Below are 25,596 nucleotides of genomic sequence, written 5' to 3'. Positions count from 1 at the left end.
AGTGACCGCAGCTAATAAGACAAATATAAAAAGAGGAAGAGTGTTCTGATCCGCTGCATCTTTAGTGTACGTTAGTGCTGGGAACTCAACGCATGCTTCTTCTGAAGTTCAGTCATTTGCTGTGTGCCTCGGCTACAGCTAGCAGGAGGTTATGAACAGGAAGATGTTTGCCAGAGCCCAATGTAAATCATAGTAACCAAGCCTTTGGCTGCAGCTGGCAGGGTGTGTACAGTATTTGCATAGTAACAGTTGATGGCCTTGCGTTAAATTATTAAAAAGGTCACAGCAAAAGTATGAAATCAATCTACAGAAAAGTACAGATGATTTACATTGTGGTTGCTTGTTTGTACTTTTTGTGAGGAACTTTGTATCATTTATCCATGTAAATTCACATCATTTGTGGTTTCTTTCACAACGCTAAACAATGAGTAACCTGCATTTCAGTTTTCAATTATGTAACAATAACATAATCACCCAGCATTGGTGAACTGCTTTTCCTGTAGCTTAGTTAGTTATTATAAATAGTTTTTTCCATCAAAATGCATCATCCATTCGTCCCCTGATTCCTGTGCCGTTTGTTGGCCAGTTCATTTCAATTCATATCAAAAAAGAATGTGTCGCCTGCGTCAAAGAACAGTTCTTTAACTGCAATTAAAGGCTACAACGAGTTAAACCCAGAAAACGTAAAACCTTACATTGGAGTCAACATTGTACCATGAGAATGATTAAGATAAAGCTTCCTGTTTGTTTACAATAATGTATCTTACCTTTATTCCTCTCGGGCCCTCAGCAACAGGCTGCTCACTGCGTGCATACACCAGGAACTGCGGCTGTTGATAGGTAAAAGGCTTACTGTGGTTCTCAATATGTAACTATCACAAAGTCATTAAACTTGAACCCAGACCACCATAAAACGACTATCTTGTGTTACCAAGGTGAGAAAAAAATGCCGGCAGACAAAGGAAAAACACCTTCAGACAACATGTTATCTGTGCTCAAGCTTCACATAACTCTCTCAAATACCACAGAGCCATTGAAGGACCCTGAAACTGAGAGGAAACAACAAATTACTGATGAATAGTTCTTTATCTGCAGAGGTTCTTATCTGTGACAAAGATTAACTAACAGTAGTTTACTGGTGGTTTCAATATCGATTTTACAAAATGACAAAGGGCTCTGTTTCAAAGCTATGATGCAACGTAGCTCTAGAATAAACACTGTTGATTCTTTCCCATGAAGGCTCAGAAAACCTTTGATATTTAAGTTTTTAAATAAAGTGCCTCCTCACCAGGAATATGAAGCCTTTCAGGGCTGCGAGGGAGAAGATCACATCTGCCAAGAGGGGAGGGAAGAACACTAAGAACAAACTGCGAGGGGAACCGTGTGCAGAGCTGAGGGAGAAGGGTCAGTTAAATAATAAGCCAGGCCAATAGGTGGAGGCCAACTGGGACAGGACGGATGATTTACTAAACTCTGACACAGTACCCCAGGAAATGCAAAACCCAGAAGTTCTACTACAACCTGATAAAGAGGTATTTAGATTTCAGCAGCACGCTGCTACCCAACTCTAAGGTTGTGCCTAAGCTTCCATTGAACCCTACGATTAAAAGAAAATAGTCCATGGAGAAAATATCCGATTTCCAGATGATCTGAAGGCATCAAGGGAGGTATTTGCTATTTGAGAAGAAGCCCTGACAGCCAGTGTTGAATGTAGTTCCCTATCAAATAGGTTAAGGTTTGGTTCGTTACTCGCATCAACAAGATATGTTTTTCCCAAAATAATGATGCAATGGAGGTGCAATAGCAAATTCTAAAAATTTTATTATTTTAAATATACAAATCAATTCTTCATCATTGTAGTTTTTATTCATAAAAGTGGTCCCTGCATCGCACATTAACAGCTGTGATAACACCACACTTAATGTTTGTGTTTTCACAGCTGTAGTCCATCAGCTGTACTAAATATCCAAAGGGGCGAGTTACACAGCTTTATTTCCAACAAGAACTTAAAGAAGGGCATAGCATGCACTTATCTTGCCACCTACACGCTGGAGTACAGTTTCAAGTGACAAGTAGATTTAATGGACTCTTTTTAGGAAATGCGTCCTCTATTTCACAAGACTGAGGCTAATGAGTACGAGAGGCCATCTGGACGACTGTCTTCAAACATTAATGGCACAAAGTTTGTTTTTTCTTCTTGTATATGCATATTTAGTCAATTTAGCTTTGAGTTAAAGTCAGTTACTGTGTTTGTGTTTTTCTTCCTCTCTTGTTAACACGATGACTCTGGTATTTAAAGAATGCAAGTCACAGCTTGCTTATATATGACACATCTGTGCTGTCCTGGCGCTAAGACAATCAACAGGCTGTAAATAAATGATCATGCTGCCACCACTGAAACATCTCAACAGAGATGTAGCCGTATACTTTTAACTTAACACTGTATGGTGCACCACTTTACCCACCACCATGATGATTAAATAAACATTTAGTCAGTTATTCTCACTTGAATGGTTGTAAACTCATTAACCGGACAGGCGGACAATTAATAGCCTAGGATAAATACTGAATAAAGAATAAAACATTTCTTACACAACATGCCTCTGCTCCTGGAAAATCCTTCTGGCTGTCGACCCTGACACCTCCTGCACCAAAACATCCCGGCGTTCACTGCATCTGCCTGAAAACAAGAGGATTAAAAAGGTTACACCGGGGGTGGCTTTAAACTTCTTAAATGTCTTGTATTTGTTACGATCTGTCCTCTGACCTTTATTTTGTAAAGGTGTTCACCTCCTGTTTTGCCTGTTGGTTTCTGTCTGTTTTCCCTCCCTGATTACCCGATTGTGTTCACCTGGTGCCCCTGTGTTTTCTCCTCCCTCCTCACCTGTCTCTTGTTTGTTTGATTAGTCATGTGTGCATTTAGGTTCTGTGTTTTCTGTTAGTCTTTGTTAGTTCCTTGTTGTAGTTCGCACCCCGTGACGTTGTTCACGGGGTGAGAGTTCTGTTTTGTCCAAGTTTGTTTCATTTAAGCCTTGAAATAAAGGTGTTTTTTCTGAGAAATCTGTGTTTGGGTCCTGCCTGCTTCGCTCATCCCTGACAGAAGGAACTAACCAAATATGGGCCCAGCAGATCCTTTTGAGCAGGAATTATTGGATTTTTTTTGGAGCGTCCGGGGTTCAGCAGCTCTGGCAGAGGCGCGCCAGATGGCTATGGAGAAGCCAGATTTAGTGAAATTCTTACCTGGCTGGATTTTGGATTTCCTCGCGGTGTGTTATCCCCTGCCTGCTAGCCCCAGCCATACTGGTTCCCTGCCTCCCAATTCCCATTATGACACCACACGCATCGGTGTGTTCCGTCTGGAGTCAACCCTTGCTTCTGCCCCAGTTCCTGCTCCTGTCCAAGAGTCGTTCTCTGGAACTCGTCTGGCTTTTGGAGGTCCACGGAGCCTCCAAAAGGCTCATAAGAGAACGAGTCGCAGGTCCAGGCTAGCAGCCCTAGCCACAGAAGCCATGCTTTGGGCTCCAGTACAGGCCCCAGCAGCCATGGTTCCAGCCCCAGTTCTGGCCCCAGCAGCCATAGTTCCGGCCCCAGTTCTGGCCCCAGCAGCCATGGTTCCGGCCCCAGTTCTGGCCCCAGCAGCCATGGTTCCAGCCCCAGTTCTGGCCCCAGCAGCCATGGTTCCGGCCCCAGTTCTGGCCCCAGCAGCCATGGTTCCAGCCCCAGTTCTGGCCCCAGCAGCCATGGTTCCGGCTCCAGTACAGGCCCCAGCAGCCATGGTTCCAGCCCCAATTCTGGCCCCAGCAGCCATGGTTCCGGCCCCTGTTCTGGCCCCAGCAGCCATGGTTCCAGCCTCAGTCCTGGCCCCAGCAGCCATGGTTTCGACTCCAGCATTCCGGCCGACTCCAGCCCCCCGTGTTCTGTTGGCGAACCGACCGTCTCAAGTCCCCCCTCGAGTTCCCTCTCGAGTCCACTCTCGAGTCCACTCTCAAGTCACCTCTCGAGTCCCCTCTCAAGCCTCCTTTCAAGTCACCTCTCGAGTCCCCTCTCAAGCCTTCTTTCAAGTCACCTCTCGAGTTCCCTCTTAAGTTACCTCTCGAGTTCCCTCCAAGTCTCCTCTCGAGTCCCTCCTCTAGTCCCCTCTCTGGTCCCTTCCCGAGTCCCTCCGCAAGTCCCTTCCCGAGTCCCTCCGCAAGTCCCTTCTCTAGTCCCTACTCAAGTCCCACCTCTAGTCCCTTCTCTAGTCCCCTCTCTAGTCCCTCCTCGAGTCCCCTCTCTAGTTCCCCCGTGGTTCCCCTCTCGAGTATCCTCTCAAGTCCCCTCTCAAGTCCCTACCCAATGTCCTGTCCCGTTGGAGGCCCCGCCGACTACTCCTCTGCCGGGAGGCCTGCCAATCCTATGTCCGTGCCGTTGGAGGTTCCGCTGGAGGTCCTGCCAACCCTATGTCCTGTGCCGTTGGAGGTTCCGCTGGGGGTCCTGCCAACTCCATGTCCTGTCCCGTTGGAGGCCCCGCCGACTACTCCTCTGCCGGGAGGCCTGCCAATCCTATGTCCGTGCCGTTGGAGGTTCCGCTGGAGGTCCTGCCAACCCTATGTCCTGTGCCGTTGGAGGTTCTGCTGGGGTTCCTGCCAGCTCCATGTCCTGTCCCGTTGGGGGTCCCGCCGACTACTCTCCTGCCGGGGGTCCTGCCAATCCCATGTCTTGTTCCGTTGGAGGTCCCGCCGAAGCCTGTCCCACCGGCTCCGGTTCCTGTCCGGCCGACACCGGGTTCTGCCCGGCCTCTGGAGCTGTCCCGTCAGCGCTTTCCTGCCCAGCCTCCGGAGCTGTCTGGTCTTCGCCCTCGAGCCCGGCCCCCTGAGAGCCGCGGTCTTCACCCTCGGGCCCGGCCCCCTGACTCTTCCTTGGATTCTGCCTTGCCCCCGGGCCGTCCGCCCGAGTCCCCCACCTTGGACTCTGCCTTGCCCCCGGGCTGTCCGCCCGAGTCCCCCTTTTTGAACTCTGCCTTGCCCCCGGGCCGTCCGCCCGAGACCCCTTCTGGATCCTCCGCTGTGCCCCTGGGCTGTCAGCCCAAACCCGTCCTCCAGACCCCCTCCACCCACCCTGTTGGCCCTAGTTTTGTGTATACTGTAGTTGATTTACTTTTGATGGCAGTATATGACTTTGCAATAGGAGCACATCCAGTTAGGTTTGTCTAAAGTTGTCATCATTTCTGTTTCTTTGAGTTACCAGTGCTGAGGATGACTCCGCTGCTGGTTGCTGCTGGAGGGACATGTTATCAGGAGGACGGAGCACATGATGCAGGCCCTCAAACAGAGCTGTTAAATACAGGAAGTAGCCAATCAGGATAAAGCAAGTCATGGGGGGGATGTACACAACATCAATTTGGTGATGCTTTCCTTGGTTAGCTTCCAACATATTCATATTGGTTGAGAAATTAGCTTGCTGTGTTTTGTCTAAGTGGTTGTCTTTGTGTTACCCCTTTGTTTATTAGCCATTTTAAATGTTCCCCTTTGTGATCAGTTTTTGTCATTGATAAGACATAGGCTACTTTGTGTTGATCCCAAATTGGAATATGTTTTCTGATAGGTCAGTTTTGTATTAATTTAAGGTAGCATTTAGAGATAATTTCTGTTTAATTTACCTGTTTATGGGCCCAGCACTTTGCAACATCATTTTGAAAATAGGATCCCTGAAAGTGTGAACCTTAGTTGTTTGTGGTGCTTCATATAAGTAAAAAATGTTTAGAGCTGAATGTTAGCATGTTGCCAGCATCATTTTTGGGTAAAAGAACCCCTCTTTTTGAAAATACACCTGCGAATCCTCATATCTGCCATCTCGGCCCTCCAGAGGGATTGGTGACCCTTACCCATGAGATGCATAACTCGGTACAAAAACGTTCTGTAGAGTCTTCTGTACTTTCTTAAATGGGGAATCTGCTGCCAGATCAAATCCAGTGTCAAGAAAAAGGAGATCGTTGACCCTGAGAATGAGGTGGGCCGCAAAATCCAGACAGAGCCAGTAAGAGCAATTAGACTTCAGTACTAGCATGATGGGGATACATCAGGCGATGCTGGATGAATATGTCTCTCTCTTCTCCACAATAGAGCTCACTACCATTTATATGGCTTTCATTTCATCTGGGAGCTGATGCAACTTATTACACTCTATCCCACTGTGGTTGTTTGGTGATTTAAGAGCACTGTTATATCACACTGGGCTGACAGAGGATCAGGTTTGAAAGCTCTGGCTCTAACTCATCTCTACCAACTGAGAGACAGCAATCCCCCCATGCTTTTAGATGGTGAACAAGATGCATCTCTGTCAATGGCAGTAGAGTATGAGTTTGATGAAGGTAGAGATATATGCATGGCGTCTCACTGTGTAAATTGACTCACTTTAGCTCCCCTGATGTTTGATTCCTCTGGCTGGAGCAACACACTATCAATGTTGTTTTCATGAACTAATGTGCAAATCAAGCTAATGAAGGTTCATGGTGGGAGTTATTCATCTTAGAGATGTATCAGCAGTAGGCAATCTGGGGGAGTGGGGATGGCCTCTTGTTAGTATATTGATCAATGCTAACCGGAATACATGCCAACAGTTAACCTGACAACACATTATATCTGGCTTCAAAAAGCATTGACCAAGCATGATATCATTGAAACTTATACTCAACTCAACACAGCAGCATTTTAAAACACTCTCTCTTTGACATGTTCCACTCTTAGCAGTGTGCACTGTTGCACCTGTTACTAAAGCTGCAAAGTCAAGTAATCGAAGAGTTGACCAGCAAAACAAAATATTCACTACTTGATATTTGAGCCATCCTCAAAGTTATTCATGCTTAAATTGCATAGTTGTTATGTTCAGCCTCAAATATGTATTGCCTTCATTGATTGTAATCTTTGGGTTTTGGACTAACAAACCAAGACATGTAAAGACACCACTTTGGACTTTGAGATGGACAATTTTCTGAGTTTTCTGACATTTTATAGACAAAACAATAATCAACCAATGAAGAGAATAGTTGCAGATAAATCAATAATGTAAATAACCGTAAAGTGCAGTCTACCGACACACCTTGGAGTACACACACTTCAACAGGAAATTAAGCCAATGATTTTTTAGAGATTTACCACTATCAATTTCTCTAATATCATTATGCCTTTCTGCTCCTCAAATGTACGGGTCATGTTCCACAGCATTTTAATAAATTGGTACATCTATCCTGGCTAGATCAATAATGTTCCTTATTTAATCGACACCCACATGTTTAACTCATGCACTCTGCAAAAATGATGCAAATACTTTAGCTGGAGACCATTTTGCTTTAAAACAGGGGACTTTGAGTGTCATTCCTGTAGCTTCAGCAGCTATCTATCTATGGCATTTTGACATGACTGGATTAATATATTGTTACATAAAACTCTAAAATGGGCCATACTACCAGGTGATTAAACACTCTCTCTGATTTACTCTGAGTCAAGCAAACAACCTGTTCGTTGTGACCTGTGGTCCAGTAAGAAAACTAAACTGGGATCAGTTTCCGACTCTCACTCTCCGTGCAGAAAACCCCTCGATGTGATTGGCTGAGGAGCGCAGGAGCTATGAGTAAAGCAAAGGATACCAGAGTGCTCAGGCAGTGCATGGACGGATGCAAGCAAGGGGGAGGACGGCGAGACACGTTGTTGTTGTTGTTGTTGTTGTTGTTGTTGTTGTTGTTGTTGTTGATATTGTTGATATTATAAAGATTCTGATTTAATTTCACCAAGTGGAGCAAGTTAAGTGTGATGTTTTGGCTGCATGTTGTAAAATCCCTCTCAACAACACCACCTCCGACACCATCCTCTCAGGAGTGATGGGCTCCAAGTTGAGCAGACAGAGAAGTCTCGATTTTGAAACGAAAGTGTCCAAGAGGAGACGCCAGAGGAATGACAGCCCGGGAGAGAGCGAGAGGAGCGGGGACTTCTTGTTTACCTCCCTGATGCTGAAGTCCGACAAGCTGCCCGGGATGCTGCGGAGAACAAACCACTGCCCGTATGTGAGGAGGGTGGCGTGGGTCCGGGAGATCCAGAGACTCCTCCGGGAGCAGAAGATGGAGCAAGCTGGCGAAGTGCTCAAACTGCTGAGGAAGGTAAATTATTTTGGATTAATTTCTAAGGAAAACGTATTATTTAAGATGTTATTGAGGAGGTTATTTGAAGCTGCAAGTGTGTTTGATGAAGTGTGCGTGGTGAACACGTGGGCCAAACGTTATATAGCCTATTAAAAACATTTCTGCACGTTTTTTTATATTTAAAAGTGTATTTGGTCATTGAATTCCAGATTGTTGAAAATGTAGGTGCAGTCATTCCAGTTGTGTCCTTATTTCATTTGATCTCACATTTATTGTCAATGATGTTAGGATGCATGCTATATTTATCGAGCAAAAGCAAATTGAAGTGATGGATCCCATTGGAGAAAGTCCCACTTTTTATAGCATGTGTATCTGCAGGTGTCAGTGCTAATGGTTTAAAAGTGTAAGGCATGTAATCATTTTTCTTTTTTCAAGTTCCTTTCAATGATTCCCAGTAAAGAAAAATGTCTGACCTGAACTCTGTCGCCTTCTTTTATCAAAAAGAAAAAGGGATGAGAAAGAAGCAGTATGATGTTTGGTTTAAATCAACCACCTGTTTTGTCTGAAAGGGAATGGATAGCCAGCGATAGTTCATGTTCTGAATATAAAATCAGCTCTAACACTGAGTGTATTATGTTTTTTAAAGACACCAAAACCAAAAAAGGCCTTGGTTTCTTTAATTTTTTGTGACAAACGTTGAGATCTTAATATTTTTTCTTACCAATGAAATACTTTCCTGCTGCCTTGTGTACGGTTAAGGCTACACAAGAAAAATATTGAGTCAATAACATATAAATGTTGCTTTTTCTGCCATTCTTCACAGTTTCCTATATGTGAAGGAAACATCAGAGGGAATTTAAATATATAAATCCACATAGGAATAAGCGCTTTATACAACTCACTTGATGCGGTATTGTGGTATTGTTGAAAATCTCTAATCTGTCCCGTATTGTATGGTATGATGGGAACGCATAATGAAAAAGCCCCCCACTATAGTTGATATATTTCATTTGAGTCCTATCTGTTACCTTTCCGAATGTTACACCTTCCCAGGTCTAATCCTCACTTTCTGAAGCTTTATCCAAACTAGAGATGAGGAAAGAGAAATAGTTTCTGGAGCTCAGCTTGAGCTTTCCACTTCCCTCTGGTTGCTGTGCATTGATCAAAGACTAGTTTTGAAGTACAGACAAAAGCGGTTCTCATCAAGCAGGCCCCCTGTCATGCAAACTCCCTGCCCATCTGTACGCTTACACAGAAGTGTGCAGATTAAAGCAGGAATCAATGCTGAGGAGTCTGAATTGAAGACAGATGTGCAGGTATCTAATCTTCTCTGCAGATAATCCATAAACCGAGCATACAATAGGTGGGGTGAATTTCAATTTAATTGTAAATTATATTCATGTTTGTGTGAAGCAGGAGGGATATGACTCATGCACATTCCTTGAAGACTTCCATGTGTCTGTATCTGTTTGTTAAAGCAGTCCATCACATCTAATAGGAAACACGATTTTAAGATCAACATGTACAATTGTTGGTCGTGAGCTGGAGCAACTTTCTCAACTGCTCGGCATTTAAACTGCTCACGAAGCACGAATTCGCTCTCCATCACTCACTGAGGTGAAGCCAGAGAGCTGCTGTATGTCTTTGGGGCTGGAGCCAAGTGTCTGACTAACAGTTCTTCAAGACGGGGGGAAACTAGCAGGAGTATACTCCTGTTGTTGTTCTCCAGCTGCAAAGCAGCTTTTCCTCTCGGAGAAAGGGTGGATTTGGAGATAATCACCTTGGGATGATGGATGCTGGAACATGTTTCTATTGCACAGAGGAAGCATAACAAAGAGTAGCCAATAACACTGCCCCCACGCTGTACCTCCATGGCAGATCTGCCTCCTGGGCCATTAATCTAATTAGTTTGGGATCTTCTACATATTCATTAGTAAACAAAGAATCAGCAAATACTGTTATCAATTACGCTCTGCAACATGCACACTGAGTAACCAATGTGCAGCGATGGAGAAGACAATAATGAAGAGATTTTCTCTGTCGTATATATAGATATACATTTAGTATATCTATATATACACATCTCTATATATATTTACACCATTCTGACCATTCTGAAGTTATCTGTCACAATAATCACTTCATTTTATTCAACTTTAAATACACATATGCTGCTTGCCAGATTTTGGTGCCTCTTTGATTTGATTGAAATACTCTTCATCCAATAATACAGTTATGTAGAAATATTAACCATTTGTGAGGTTTGGGGTTAGGGTGAGGATTTAAAAACAAACAGATACAGGCTAGCTAATTCCAGTCTGTGTGCTAGGCTAACCTAACCTTCCTTCTGGCCTTAGCTTCATATCGCCATACAGACATGAGAGTGGTATCAATCTACTCATTAACTCACCAACTCTCAGCCAGAAAGTGAACTTATTTATCAATAATTCAAAAACGGGTCAATTGTTTTTCATAAAAAGTAGAACTATTCCTCAAGATGCGCTTCTGGTATACTTCTCAAAAACGGTGTTCATTTGGCAAAGGTCATGTGTTTGGCACCTGGCGCAGGCAGCCTGTATCTGTGGCCTAATTATCATAACAGTCCAAGATAAAATAAGTAAGTAAACAAAACTGGACACTGACAGCTGCTACATGTTCTTACAGTAAAGCAACAAACGCTGGGAATGGATTTGGCACACTGCAATATATTTAATTGGATTCTGATGAACTGCATGTGTGGGATGTTGTTTTGCGGTTAGGAGCTTGACGTTATATTCACTTTTTGTGACAAGGCAGACGTCAGATTAGATACGCAGCTGAGGACATTGATCTGAGGGCACACAGGCTTCCACATCAAAAACATGTCCTGCCTTTAAGATTAGGAATCAGTCAAATGAATCCACAGGATCAGATCTCTGTGTCTCGCTCATTTCTCATGCTGCAGCTGCACGACACAGTTACAGCGCTTCATCATCATAAAACAATCTCCAAATTCCTCTGTGCCTCCGTTTATGGAGACGTATTATCTTCCTGCGTCTGTGCTAAATGAGGTTTATTGAAGGGAGCGCTGGTCTGGAGGATAGTCCATGTGTCAGGGAATCCCACAGAGCTCCGCTGTAATAAATCAACTCAAAAGCTGGAGGAGGAGAAAATGCTGATAGGAGTTTTCCTCTCTGCTTCCACTGCGCCCCTAAGTGTTAGAGCTGTCAGAGTGTATACAGCGCGTTATACACAGATTCCACCTCAAGCTTTCTGAGAAGCTTTTCAATGCATATTGAGCTGACTGTATTTACCCTTCAGCTGCTCAGCTTCTAGTTTTACAGTAGGATGATGGTCCAGTAAACATGTTTGTAAGCAGCAGGTATGTCACCGTTCAAACGGCATGTTTGAGTAGACAAAATCATCTTTTAACAGTTGTTATGGATTATAAGAGATACACAGCTTTATGCTTTAAGAGAGGAGAGTTCCTTTTCTTTCCCCTTTCTCACAACCTTTTCATCTCTGTTTTATTTATTTCATCTGCTCAGTTTCAAGTCTTCCTGGCTGTTTTATTTTTCTCCTGTGTTTTTGCATCACTGGCTGACACTTGCTGGTGAGGCGCAAATACTGGCTGTTAAAAACACGTCAGCACTCAAAGCATTACCTGAAGAAGCCCCGTATTTACATTGTCACTTCAATATAGAAATATCCTGATGATGAGGAACTATTGTCAACAACAGGGTTCCTGGTTTCTAGTTTCATTGAACTGTTCTCCCTGGCACACAATCTTTCACTGAGGAATGCTTAGGATTAAAGGTAGAAAGCAGAAATGCCTTTAACTGGAATTTAAAAGTATTTTCCCTATATGGTTTAGAGTTATGTTTGGTGCAAAGGATAGAAATTCATATGGGTTTCATCCTACAAATGAAACCAGAAAATTAAAAAGGAAAGAGTCTTATTCTCTTTACGAGTAACTGTAATATTTTCAGAAAGACCGTACCACTGCATATGTAAACCTGTCACACACACACACACACACACACACACACACACACACACACACACACACACACACACACACACACACACACACACACACACACACACACACACACACACACACACTAATCAACTGAACTCTGGATGTAAACGCAGCAAAACCTTATCAGCTCTTACAAGATAAGAGCGAAATGAAAGGCGACAATAAAGAAAGCTCATAAACATTGATAATCTATTTTCATTAATCTATCCATTGAACGTCACTTGAATATTAAATGAAGTGTGCTTTAGATATGGCTGTTTTAATTAATTACCAAGTCAAAAGTCTTTACTGTTAGTTTTAAAAGCAGTTAACCACATCTTTTTCTTTGTTCTTCCTCTCAGGATTTGGGACTCCAGGGATCGTCACTCAATGACATTTTGTACAAGAACGCAGCTTTTCTCAACCTGGTGGACCCCATTTCTCACGAGCTGCTGCTCAGTCTCGCCCGCGACCTGCAGTGCCCGAAAAGGGTGAGAATCCAGAACGATCCGGTTTGTTTAAACTGTTCATGAATACTGAAAAACAATCTCTACAGTCTTCACATTAATTAGCGTGGCCACGGCTACACTTGTAAACAAAGGCGAGGCAAGAAGCAGCATGTCCGCATTTATTAGCCATGCCTAAGTGCATGTGTCATGTTGTTCCTGTCATGCTGTTGTCACAGCAAGGAACTGCCAGTTGTCTTCGTACAAAAACTGCAGAGGCTACGATCAAGGGAAATTAAAGTTTACTGTATGTGTTAAGCCATGAGCATAATACAGTAGATCACTAAGCACGTCTTCAGGTTTCTAAAATGAGTTTAATATTAGATGATGTCTTTTTTTCTGGGCATCCTGCATAATATTCACAGATTCCACACGAGGGGCTGGCTCATGTTTTACAAGAGAAATGTGAGAGGCTAATATATTTTTATTTATACAGCCCTAATTCAGACATCTGCTCATAGAGCTTTACAAAACGACTTGAGTAAGATACTGTAAATATGAATAAAAACAAGATATTACAACTGATTTATAACACTGTCATCACAAGAATGTTTTTATGGGTATGTTTTTAGCCAAGCCATGTTGAATTGTTGAGCCTGCATGTGGAAAAGCTGCATGTAGACGACACATTGAGGTTGAAATGAGAGTTACCACACAGCTACAGAGAGACACCTGCATGTTGAAGGGTGGGCAGAGGGTTAAGGATTAATGTGTGGTCCAAGATGAGGCAGTGGGTCAGCGTTTGGCTCTGCAGTGGCACCGTCTTCCCTGCTGCTCAGGTGCTCTTTCAGCACATTGGCCAACAATAGCAGCTGTGCTCCAGGACCTGCAGGTGTGTGAGAGTCCCTGCTTAGGCTGCTTCATACTGGGCAGCGTGGGCAGGAACCCAGCGGTCATCAGGCCGAGGTCAACGGGGCAGGGGGCCACGGTCAATAGCAGAGAGGATTGTGGGGCTTTGGCACTCACAATGAAAGCACTTTGAGGATCTGACAGGTGGCAGGTGGCAGGTGGGATCAAAGTGGAGTCCACTGTGAAGTCTTGTGTGTCCCATTCTACAGACACCTCTCAGTAAGGGATCGTACCAAAATGATATGAAGATAATGAAAAGCTAAATGTACCTAAATTATTATTTTCCCTTCCTACATTTTAATCTTCAGCCTCCCTTTGCAATAAATTGTGATACAATAGTCAGAAACACAGCTTCCATTTGCCATGGGTCATAATGATGCAACTTGCAGGAGAAAAATATGTTGTGACTTAAAAATATAATAGAAAAGGCAAATAAATAGAAGTTTTAAGGTCTAAATTAAGGCACACTAGTTATATCGACCTCTTTGCTATCACTCTCAAATTGTATTACAGATATTACTGATATCAAAAAACATGTAGGCCTATGATGTAGCCAACCTGATCTCACCAGAATGCGTGACTCCACCACGACTCCTTAACACCGCATTGCGTGGTGGTGTCACGAACTTTGTTACATTTACGTGTCGGCACCACGCAAACAACCCCTATGTCAAGTTGTCTTATATTAGTTGTTACCTGTCAATACATTAGACAAACTCTTTCATTATTCCGATTTATGCGTTCAATAAAATACATGATGTATCAAGCCTGGGAGTCAGCTCTTCCACTTCACCACGACATACAAATCCAAGATGATACAATTCAAATGACATTTCAGTCTGGTTGAAGCGGCTGAATACAGTAGCAGTGGACTGGCTGTAAAACTCACAGCAGCCATTACACTTATCTAAAGGCTTTATCTCTTTTAGGAAAATATGGGTTGCTTTAAGATAAAGTCACCGTGGTCTAGTTTTTACTTACCGAGTCAAGATGATAATCACCTGTGGGAAACGCTAATCTTATCGTTGTTTGATTTGGCGGGGGGAAGCCCAGAAAGACGGGGGCGGGGGGAGGGTGAGAAGCTGGCAGCGATCTCCCGACTGTCTGGCGACCCTTGGCAGGAAACTCTGTCAGACGTGAGGGGGGTGTAGAGAGGCAGTGTGCTGGATTTAAGGCCTGGCAGCTGCCTCTTTGCCCAGTGTTTTCCACCACTCTGAGATTTATTCACACTATATATTCAAGGACATATTGAGGCTAAAAGATAAATCGTTTGTGAAGCTCATGGTCATCAGTTTCACAATTTAATTTATGTTTTTGATGCACTCAGCTTTACAGGGGACCCTGATGTAAACAAGACGAAAGTCTTTCTCTGGTCTGCATCCCCTTAACAATTGTGTGTATTGAGCTGTACTGTATTGTACCCATTCTGCAATCTGTTAATACAATTTCCAATCAATCAATCAATCAATCAATCAATCAATCAATCAATCAAACAGGCGCGTGATTAACATCCAGGAATGCTTTGGTGATCCTTCCAGTCAACAGACTAACATTTTATAAGAATACTTCCACACTAAGAATCAGTATGCGCAGCTTTAACGTCGAGTTCAGTCATCCGAGTGGCTGAAACAAGTGGCAGCGGGAATAGTTAATCGCCTTAAGGTAAATTGCCCCGTCTTCTTTTCCCTCTCGCCACATTGCCTCTTTCTTGTTGTGGTGTTGTACCATTAATTAGATTTACCCTGCTCAGCTAAACCCATTGCATTTAAAGTCTTTGACGGAGGTGGGAGAGAGAAACGAGAAGGCAGAGAGGAGGGGAGGCATGAAGCAAGAGGGAGGCAAAAGGGAAAAATAAATGAATGTTTCTGTGTGGGAAAATCTTTGAAGCCACTGTTTTCAAAGGACAAGAAAGAATCACTTTGTGACTGTGGGAGTATCAGTCCATCTGTAGTTAGCAGGAAGAAAGAAACAGAGAAGACATCAAACATTTATAAATGTCTTGAACAGCTTGTGCATATTTGTTTGTTTGCCTAAAACTTGTGATTTTTATATGAACAACCACTGTTTTGATTTGCAGTATGAACTCAATTCTTGTCCATCATTTGTCCTCTGTGTGTGTTAAAGGAGACTGACTCGTTCAAGTCCACCACCAAGATCTGCCGGCAGCTGATTTACCATCTGACCCCTCACTCCAAGTGGACGAGACAGAGCGTGCCCAGGAGGAAGTCTCAGGCCTGGTGAGTGTGTCCTCCTCGCTGCCCATCACTCTGAGGAAGGACAGTCCTTGCTGCATTGAACACATACTAAGCATCAGTAAAACTCATAAATCACCACGGAGCCTCTCGGAAAGATTAAAGGAAGGCAATACATCGACAGTTATTGGGAGGATTTTTGCTTCAATGTGCCCAGGTTATATTTGTAATAGTGCCTTCAATAGGGTTTATGGTTGTCTTGTGTTGTTAAAATTATTACTTCCTGGGATTATATTGCCCTTTTTTCAGGAATTTATCCTAACATTTAGTTTATTCTGGATGTATTATGTGGTAGTCAACAGAGATGGCAAAAGTACACACATCCTTTACTCAAGTAGAAGTACAGATACTCGTGTTTAAAGATACTATAGTAATAAGTACCCATAACTACCAGCTGTTTTAAAGAGTAACTGACCTCACTTTATATTAATAGAACAATAATGTTATTGTTAGCTAATGAATGTTTCGAAGCTGAACAACGGCAAAATGACAAAGTTCTCATTGGTCGCTTATCCCATATAATAATAATAATAATAATCATAATAATAATAATATGTGTTTATTCTCTTACAGATCTTCATTGTGTGCATGCATGGTGTTTGTCGTAGTGAGGTAGCACCCTACAGCGGGTCCCATGACCTTTAAAGAGTAGTACAAACAAAGCCATAAAACACATTCCCCTTCCAGGTGCATCTCATACAAGCAGCTGATCTCTTTATCTATGTGCCATAAAACAATTATGTGACCCGAGTCATTTCACAGATCCTCCCTATACTCGGGTGTAATCTTCATTACATCTAAAAGCCTACACCGTGTGATGAAGTTGAACATTCTCACAATAACATCTACCCAATAGAGTCACTTGTGGAAGAGTTTGCATAGTTTAGATTTGCTTTCTGTTAATTCAATCTGAAATACATTTTTCCACACATCTGAATTGTAACGGCCATTGTGAGTTGCTTGAAAAGCAATTAAAACCAGTTAATGTTAACTTAAGGTCAGACTAGATCTATGATGGTGGCATTTCTGCATTAATGAGTTCTGGAGAGTGCCTCATTGTTTCAGTACAGTACTCTTCAGTATCACCATACATGATAATATTTCCAATTTCTTCCAGGTGATAATTACCTTGAAAATCCTGATCAAAATGTCCCGGAAATAACAGCATGTGAATAGAATTATTCATCTGAACCAAATGACGCCACATCATACACTAATTGATTAAACTGTGAACTTAAATTGTGCTGCATTGTGTAGTAGATCCAATGCCATCAATACTTTTTTAATTTATGCTTTTCCTTAAAGTAAATGTAAAGTACATTTTTCTATGAATATTTTACATCAATACATACCTTTATTTACGATACTACCTTTACATTTGTACACCTTCTTCTCAGCAGTAACCACACTTCCTCCCTGCTACTATTGTGACAAAAACAGCCTGACACCATCTTCCAACACTCTCCGTTATGAGTGTGAGAGATTTGATTGTTTCTATACATCTACAAATCATCTCCAAGAACGATCATGGAGCAAACAGGAAATTAAGACTGAACTGAATTTGAAGCAATTGACACCAAACTGCGGGAACTGATTGTTCATGTTTGAGTGAAATAAAGAGCAGCAGAAAGGACACTGATTGTCTGACTGTACAACAAGTTAAATGCTCCACAACTCAAACTAAGTTACAGGTACATTTTAGGAGACGTTATGAAAGAAACAACTTCTCTACTGTTGATCACGAGGCTCCCTCTCCCTGAGCAATTAACCCAGATCGAAAGATTTTTCGACAGCTCGAGTTAACTTCCGTCCCTGTCTCTTGGTTGCTGTATTTTGAAATAACACTCAACAGAACAACAAGGCAGACTCTCCCAGAGTGCTCATTAGCAAACTCTGTCTCTTTCTCTGCCTCCACTGCAAGCATCAGGCAGCAGCGCTTACTGCGGGACTCAAACCAGACTCTGTGAATATGACGCGCTCTGAAACCAAGCTTTAGGACACACGGTTTCAGAGGCTTTTCTGTTATGGATCTTTTCATTTTAAACCCTTTGTCTATTTCCTCTCAGTCTGTCTCAACCTTCTGCTTTCTCTCCTTCCCTTCCTTCCCCCCGGTCTCTCAATGTCTTCTATTTTAAAATCCCTTCCCTTGCATTGATTTTCTTCCTCTCCTCTCCTCCTGTGGGATTTTCTCTCCTTCTTGTGAGAGTCCATTTTGTTCAACAGTTGCCACACAGAGCGGTTCTGCAGTTTGAGCTGAGGCTCTGGGGAAATGCTCTGTCAGACAGAGAGAAAAAGGGGGAGGCGGATTCACTGCAAGGTTGCCGATTAGAAGTCGCCTGTTTACCTCTTTCTTCCTGCCTCGCTTCGCATCGATTGTGAATTTGATCTCTTCATATTAGGGAATGCAAAAGCATCAGCTATCCTTTAACAGTTTATTGCATTCTTACAGTCTTATTTTCTTCAAGTGATTTTGAAGTCCATTTTGATCCATTTAGAAATGTGCTGCAGCCTGCTCTCCAACTGGGGCTCAAATTGAATATATTTCATGGAAAATATGCAATTGGTTGCAAATCTTCAAGAGATAACGCATCAATCTTGATTCCAGTGTTATTACTTCAGCTTGCTATGCTTTCATAATACTGTAACTGCAAAGCAAGTCACACTTTATTTATATATTATCAAGGCATCATTTTCTCTCTGCAGCTGCATGTGCTAGGTTTCAGAGAAGCACTGTATATGTGCGTCCCCAGAGGAGTTCTTAATGTTATTGGTATTGGTATTGAATTTCAGATTAATCAAGCTCGTATTTTTTATGACGGTAAAATTGCCCTTCCAGCACATTTGGAAGAGATTGGATTGAGATTGCAGATGCTGTTTCATTGCAAGGCTGTAATTGACACGAGGCTCTTACAGCAGCTATTACAGACATCTTTAGTACATTAAAAGAAAAGAGTGTGGTTCAAGAAGACAACTGAATAATGGTATGAAAAATGCAGCTTTGTACACAAGTATTGGAGTAAATCTAAGTGCATCTGTTTAGTTTTTTTTTTAATATGTTGTATCATCATATGTTAATATCATGAACATACTGTATGAGGATAAGAGTAAAACAAGACAGATATTTGGGAAGGTGTTATCAGTGTGGGTGCGTGTTTTCCCTTTCGTGTAGTGAGTGATATACGTTTTTGTGCATGTAAATGATCTGCAAAGGCTAAATTCCCTGTGTTCCCTCCAGAGGGAGTTTCTCCATTGGACTCCTTTGTTTACTTCCAGGACATAGTGACATCACTATGTAACACTTGTTCTATTGGATAGCGCTCGATACATTGAACGTGATGACATCTCTAGGCGGTTAAACATCACAACAGAGCCAGCCAGCTAACAAATCAGAGCAGACTGGGCTCTGGTTTCAGACAGAGGGTGAAAAGAGGAGCTGCAGCACAGGCAGTATGAGCAAAATAAGCTTTTTGAACATTAGAGCATGGAGACATGTCACAATAGATCACAAAATACAAATATGGACCTGAAAGTGAGCATACTAGGGCCCCTTTAAGACGGCAATTGGTAAAATGCTGATGTGACAACAGACAATGTTGCCCCCCTACTGTGTTGCATTTGCAGATCAAACTTGCAGTTTTGCACTCAATAACATAGATAAACCTCAACTTTAGGGGCGTTGGAGACAAAGACTAGATGTTCTGTTCTTCTCATTGGTCTGACTATCCAACCCAGTCTCACAAAAAAACGTGTAATAACTACGTTGGTCCACAACGTAGGATGTAGTATTTCTACAAAAACGCCTCTGAAATTGTAAGATCCCTACGTTTTTTTTCACCATTCATTTCCAATGGCTGGCGTCTATGTCACGTGATCTTCAAATTTCTCATGGCCGAACTTCATTTTATTCTCGGTGGAAAATGTCTATTTTAAAGTTAGATTGGCCATTAAAATGCGTTTTGATGTCATTTGATGCGAGAAATATGAGTTTTTATTTCAGATTATGTGTGCAGCGGATGTAGATTACTTCAGGAAATTGTGTCCATACAACGTTTTCATTGTTACCAAGGTGGTTGCTAGGGACGCTGCTATCGATATTATTTCTGTTATGTTGTGTAACTGTTTAATGGTGTTATCTTTATTTCTACCCCCTTCCCTGTCAATTTATAGTGTTGGTCCACAGCGCAAACCTATTAGTTTAACAAAATCCGCATCTAAAATTGTGGCATAGATACGTTATTTTCCCCTGTGCAATTCCAGTCTTACATCTCACATCACATCGTCATTAACAAATACCAGAAACAGACCGAATTTTTTTTTTAAAATAAAATAATACTTTATTCCGAGTGTGCTTGCTTTTCTCTTTGAAAGTCATCACATACCGGCATTGTAATACACAGTTCGGCTGCATTAAATATTACATATCTGCCGTAGTTCTGTATTTATAGAGCCCTGATGAGAAGACTTCTAGACAAACATGAGGAACTGAAAACGTGACGTGGATCATAAATATATCAGCCATTAAACAACATCTTACATTTCTTTTCACACAATACGTCTCCTTGCAGTATCAACACTAATTCGGCTGACTTTTATATTTGATCCAATTGGTAGATAGGCTGTATTTACACCATAAACGTACACAGCTGATATAAAGGGACACCTAGTGGTTAAAGCATGTTATTGAATTTCATTATTTGTATTATTAGATATTAATAAGATCCCTATAAAGTATATTCATTACTCATTATTCTCTACTAATAGTTCATTAAAGACTGTATATAAGGACTATTTTGCACATCCCTTTCAAGATTTTCTAAGGTTTATTGACATATCATATACACAAACGGTGTAGTTATGCAATGAATTAAAAACTTGGGTCGCAGGTTCCTCAACAGTGCATTACAAGACATCTATCAATATTTGTGCATACCTCCAGCAATGTTAACTATGTTGAAGCAGTTATTTTAACTGATATTATACATATGTATTATACTCTTATAAGATTTATGTAGATATTTCATCTCCGGCCTTGTCAGGTATTGAACATTCAATAAATAAAGAACACAGAATTATTCAATATAAAACACAGAATCTGGACCCGTTCAAATCCAGTTTTGGACAGTCTGCCGTGGTTCCATCCCATTTCAAGTGCTGTTCGACGCTCGACGTAACCCACACTCAAACATCCAATCACAGAGCTTGAGGACTATCATGGGGTTTGTCAAGCGAAGCGGAGAGAATACTTACTTCCGGGTGTAATATTCTCTAAAGCAAATTAGCTGCTCCGACCCTCGGTCCTGACGGGCTCCAACTTGTGTTTATTAATCAAACAAATAAATAAACACAAGGATAATTATGTGTTATTGTTGAGTAAATGGAGAATTGCACAGGGGAAAATAAAATAGATCTATGCCACAATTTTAGATGCGGATTTTGTTAAACTAATACGTTTGTGCTGTGGACGAACACTATAAATTGACGGGAAGGGGGTAGCAATAAAGATAACACCATTAAACAGTTACACAACATAACAGAAATAATATCGATAGAAGCGTCCCTAGCAACCACCTTGGTAACAATGAAAACGTTGTAGAGACACAATTTCCTGAAGTAATCTTCGTAATAACTAGCAAACTAAAGATCATGTACATCCACTGCACACATAATCTAAAATAACAACTCAAATTTCTCGCATCAAATGACATCAAAACGCAATTTAATGGCCATTTTTAACCTTAAAATAGGCATTTTCCACTGAGAATAAAACGAAGTTCGGCCATGTTTTTTTTTTCTGCAGGGAGAAATTTGAAGATCACGTGACTGATACCTCATTCACACCAACGCAACTCCGGTTCAAGCTCCGTGCTAGATTTTTTCAGGTTCAGAACCGGTTATTCGGTTTAGCTCCGGCTCTTTTCACACTGCCCAGAGTCCGACTGGTGCTGCGTCATCGTTTGCATCATGACATAACCGTTTGCGTGCCTGCTTCATAAAGCCAAAGCGCGCGGAAACCCCTCACAGCTGACACCGACAACAACAATGGTCGATTGTGCTCCAGCTTCCTCTGTACCTCTTCGGAAGACCAGATTCCCAGTATGTAGCTGGTCTCTTCAGTGGACCACTGCTGCTTGTTAAGTTTCTCCATCGTTGTGTACAAACAAAACAAAAAACCGCTGGCTTTTTGTTGTTGTTCAGGAGTTGATCTGTCTCTGCCCCCGCCTCGACGTAAGTGTGACGTATGTGGTGCTTTTGCTCTGTCCGGACAATTTTTTGGTGCTTGAAACGAACCGGATTCCGGAGCTAAGAGGCTGCTCCGCTGCGGTGTGAAGAGGAAAACCCGGTGCTTTTCAAGCTCCAGCTCCGAACCGGCCCCGAAACACCGTTGGTGTGAACGAGGTAATAGACGCCAGCCATTGGAATGAATGGTGAAAAAAAACGTAGGGATCTCACAATTTCAGAGGCGTTTTTTTAGAAATACTACGTCCTACGTTGTGGACCAACGTAGTTATTACACGTTTTTTTGTGAGACTGGGTTGGACTATCTGTCATGTCCCGACAACTAATGCAGCTAACCAACTAACTTTCCTCACTACTCGATAACTCTTTAAACACTTCTTTCTCAAGTATTGGAAATCACTCCTCAGTTGGCTCTTGAAACACTCAAATTAGCAGTTTAGCTTTTGTCCTTAGCTTCAACAAATGATCGTTCAGCATCAAACCGTCCTCTGCTCCTTGAGTGGTTTCCTGCAGCTGCTCAGATTTTCAAATTGCTGGTAGCCAAAACTCAACAGCTTCAGGTCATTGTACACATCTCTTTCTCCTTTATTTTTAGTTGGAATATCCTTCCCACTTCAGAAAGATTATCATATTTTTACTCTCACTTCTGAATCATACCTGGCAAGCATAAGCCAGAGAAAAGCCGTCTAGGCATCTTGGCAATAATTATATTTGGTTCAGCAGTGCAAGTTTTTTAGACATCTGTGTAAGAGTCTGGATGCTTATGACCACTTTTTTAAAACTGTGTTTCAAAAACTGTATTTCTAGTTCAGATCCCCAGACAGCTTTCACCGGCTAATCACCGGAGAAATGCCCTCTGGGATTCTCTCTCCGCTGCTCGGGCTAATTTGCTCTAAGCTTTGAAGAAATCCCCTCTACCTCTCTTCTTTGCTGTCATTTGAGCCTGTCTCCCCTTCATGACCCTTCCAGCGACGCAGACATATTGTAAAGGCAAAGAACCTCTCAACTTTGCAGCCTTTAATATTGTACATGTTGGTAACCTATGCATTAAAGCTGCTGTCCAATCCTCTCTAAGGCCATGTCTACGTTAATGTAATTTGAAAGCCATATCTGAAAAGTTGGGCGTCCATCCCAAATAAGCTGGCATATTCACATTCAATTTGTTTGACAATTTGTTGTAACTTTTTAGTAGAGGATAAAGACAGACGCAATTTCATCCATCAAGATTAGGATAAGATGAATGTGGTGAAGGTCCTTGGGGCATAATTTGCAGTGCAAGAATAAACAAGGTAAAACCTCCTGTTGACGTGCACAACAGTCTGGCAACATTGGCCATGAGCTGAAAAACAATGACGGCAAAGCTTTTGTTTGATTGCCTCCATTAACAATAGACAAGAATGTGCCTTATATCATGTGGGAAGTATTTATACCTACGTGTGGCTCTATTGGCACATTTCCACTGCAGCGGGGTAGCCCCGTTTAAGCGTCCCTAAGCGTCCTCGCTCAGGCCTCGGGCTGCCTCGCTGGCCGTACGAGGCCGTGGCGCATTTCCATTACAGTTTAGGACCTGGGGTAGCAACGCAGTGTAGGCGGGGCGATCGGCTTCACATTTCGAGTTGTTCCGTCGAGCTCCCGCTGGATTTTACCATCCCCAATGAGATGTAGGAACGTCGTCACCTCCTCGGTCGACCACGGTGTGCTTTTCTTTGACGTTGCCATTTTTGTAGCTCCTCCGTTTACAAAAATGCTGTGTATATAAATGCTGCACGCTTGCTTCTATATATATATATGCGACGCTAGGGATGATCTCGCGCGCGATCTTGTGACGATTCTCTCTGACCAATCAGCAGTCGAGAGTGTTGACGTCACTAGTTCAGCCCTGGCCCTGGCCTGATAGAACCATGATTTTATGGGGCCGGAAAAAGTACCCGCTAGCTGGTGCCACGCTATATGGAAAGGCCACCAAAAACTGGCCTGGCCGCTTGAGGACGATTAAGGACACTTAAACGGGGCTACCCGCTGCAGTGGAAATGCGCCATATGTGTGGCAGGGTCATTGAGTTGTTTGGTGTTGACTGAAATATGTCAACAACTATTGTATGGATTACCGTGACTTTTTGTACAAACATTCATGGTTTCTTGATAATGTGTCTTACTGACTTTAGCAACCTCTGAATACTCCTCTACCATGAGGCTGACATCTGTGGCTCAGAGTGAAATTTCTAGCCAGTGAAGGGATTGGATTTAGTGCAGATATGTATGCTTATTACATCATGTTAATAACTTTGGTGACTACTGTTAGGAGATTTAGTGGACAACTCGTCCGCTTTCTTAAATCTCCTCACGTCCCTACACAAGCCGTTATCTTACATGAAGGAAACCCAGAGCATACAAGTAACCGTTTAACAATAATCCACTTTAATGGTAATATACAATGCAATACAATAAAATACATTACCATACACAACCATATCGTATCATATGTGCAATGTCAGGAGTTTGGCCTACTCCTGGCTCCTGCCCACAGGCCGCCACAACCTTCCAGTCCGAGTGACGCGAGGAGAGAGAGAGAGAACAGCAAGCCGGATAGGCTTTCATACCAAATGATACAGGAGGGGGTGGAGTTTAAGGACAACTGGTCCAGTCATCTCAAACAAACACCTCTGACCCTCACTGTCTCCTATTTCTGCAGCCTCTGCAGCATCCACACATCCCCCCCATCACATTCCAGAGACCACAGCGGGGTCTTGTTCCAGCTCCCCCACAGCAATAAAATCCTTAACAGCCCTTCACAGTTTGCATGAATACATACAAATATTTCCTTACAATTCCCTCTTTTGCACTCTTAAAAAAGAGAGTGCAATTTACACAAGGCACTTGCAAAAAACTGCATCCTTGTCTGCTGAGTCTCCATACTTTTTATTCTCAGTGTCCACAGTGAAGGGCACTCCGTCCAGGCTCTCGTTGCAGATGACGCAGCGGAAGCAACCGGGGCGGTAAGACTTCCCCAGGGCCTGCCGGCCTGCATGTCCATGATTAGATGTCCACCTGCGTTGCACTTGTCTGCAGACTGCTGGAACCCAGAGTACAGAAAGTCCTCTTCACAGAAAACCCTTCCTGCGTCATAGTAGAACGCCTTCCCTCTCAGCCTTCGACTACAGGCGCTGCAGGTGAAGCAGCTGTCATGGTAGAGGCTGCCCATAGCTTGGCAGGCCTGGCTGGCTCCATACACCGTCTTGTTGCACTTAACCCACACTCCTGTTTCAGCGGAGAGTGGAGTCCCCTGTGATCCGCTGACGGCGGCTTCTGGGCTGCCTGCTAGAGAGATGTCTTCCTTCTCCTCCGGCTTGCTGATGGCGGCTTCCGAGTCGATGCTGAATAGATGTCCTCCCGATCTTCCTTCTCCGGTCCGATGATGATGCCTCCCGGGACGACTGCTGGATGGATGTCCTCGAGGTCCTTCTCCTCCAATCCGCTGATGACAGCATCCGAGTCGACCTCCATGATGAGAGCCCGATCCGTCCTGATGTCGTCTAGGGTCCTCGCAGGTGTTTTCCCCCGCCGCACACTGGCTCCGCACAGTGGTACCAGTTGTCCCCCTTTCCTTGTAGGCGGACGGCATGGGATGTCCTCTGGGTCA

General features: G+C 42.9%; 2 protein-coding genes across 2 annotated transcripts in view; one reads left to right on the top strand and one right to left on the bottom strand.

Annotated features, from left to right (window-relative positions):
- Positions 1 to 1,399, bottom strand: part of ggt1b (gamma-glutamyltransferase 1b) — a 65,586-nt gene extending 64,187 nt beyond the window's left edge. The window contains exons 1-2 of the mRNA XM_034096102.2: positions 1,289 to 1,399; positions 768 to 830 (exon numbers count right to left, since the gene is read on the bottom strand). The gene's annotated coding sequence lies outside the window, so the exon portion shown is untranslated. The remainder of the gene's footprint in view (positions 1 to 767; positions 831 to 1,288) is intronic.
- Positions 1,400 to 7,489: 6,090 nt separating this feature from the next.
- The window catches only part of lrrc75bb (leucine rich repeat containing 75Bb), a 37,503-nt gene continuing 19,396 nt past the window's right edge, over positions 7,490 to 25,596 (top strand). The window contains exons 1-3 of the mRNA XM_034095306.2: positions 7,490 to 8,131; positions 12,476 to 12,604; positions 15,593 to 15,705. Coding sequence (XP_033951197.1) covers positions 7,856 to 8,131; positions 12,476 to 12,604; positions 15,593 to 15,705 — 518 coding nt within the window. The 5' untranslated portion in view covers positions 7,490 to 7,855. The remainder of the gene's footprint in view (positions 8,132 to 12,475; positions 12,605 to 15,592; positions 15,706 to 25,596) is intronic.

Source organism: Pseudochaenichthys georgianus, chromosome 12 (genome assembly GCF_902827115.2).
Source record: "Pseudochaenichthys georgianus chromosome 12, fPseGeo1.2, whole genome shotgun sequence".
Classification (NCBI taxonomy): Eukaryota; Metazoa; Chordata; class Actinopteri; order Perciformes; family Channichthyidae; genus Pseudochaenichthys; species Pseudochaenichthys georgianus.
This window is presented reverse-complemented; position numbering and strand designations above follow the sequence as displayed.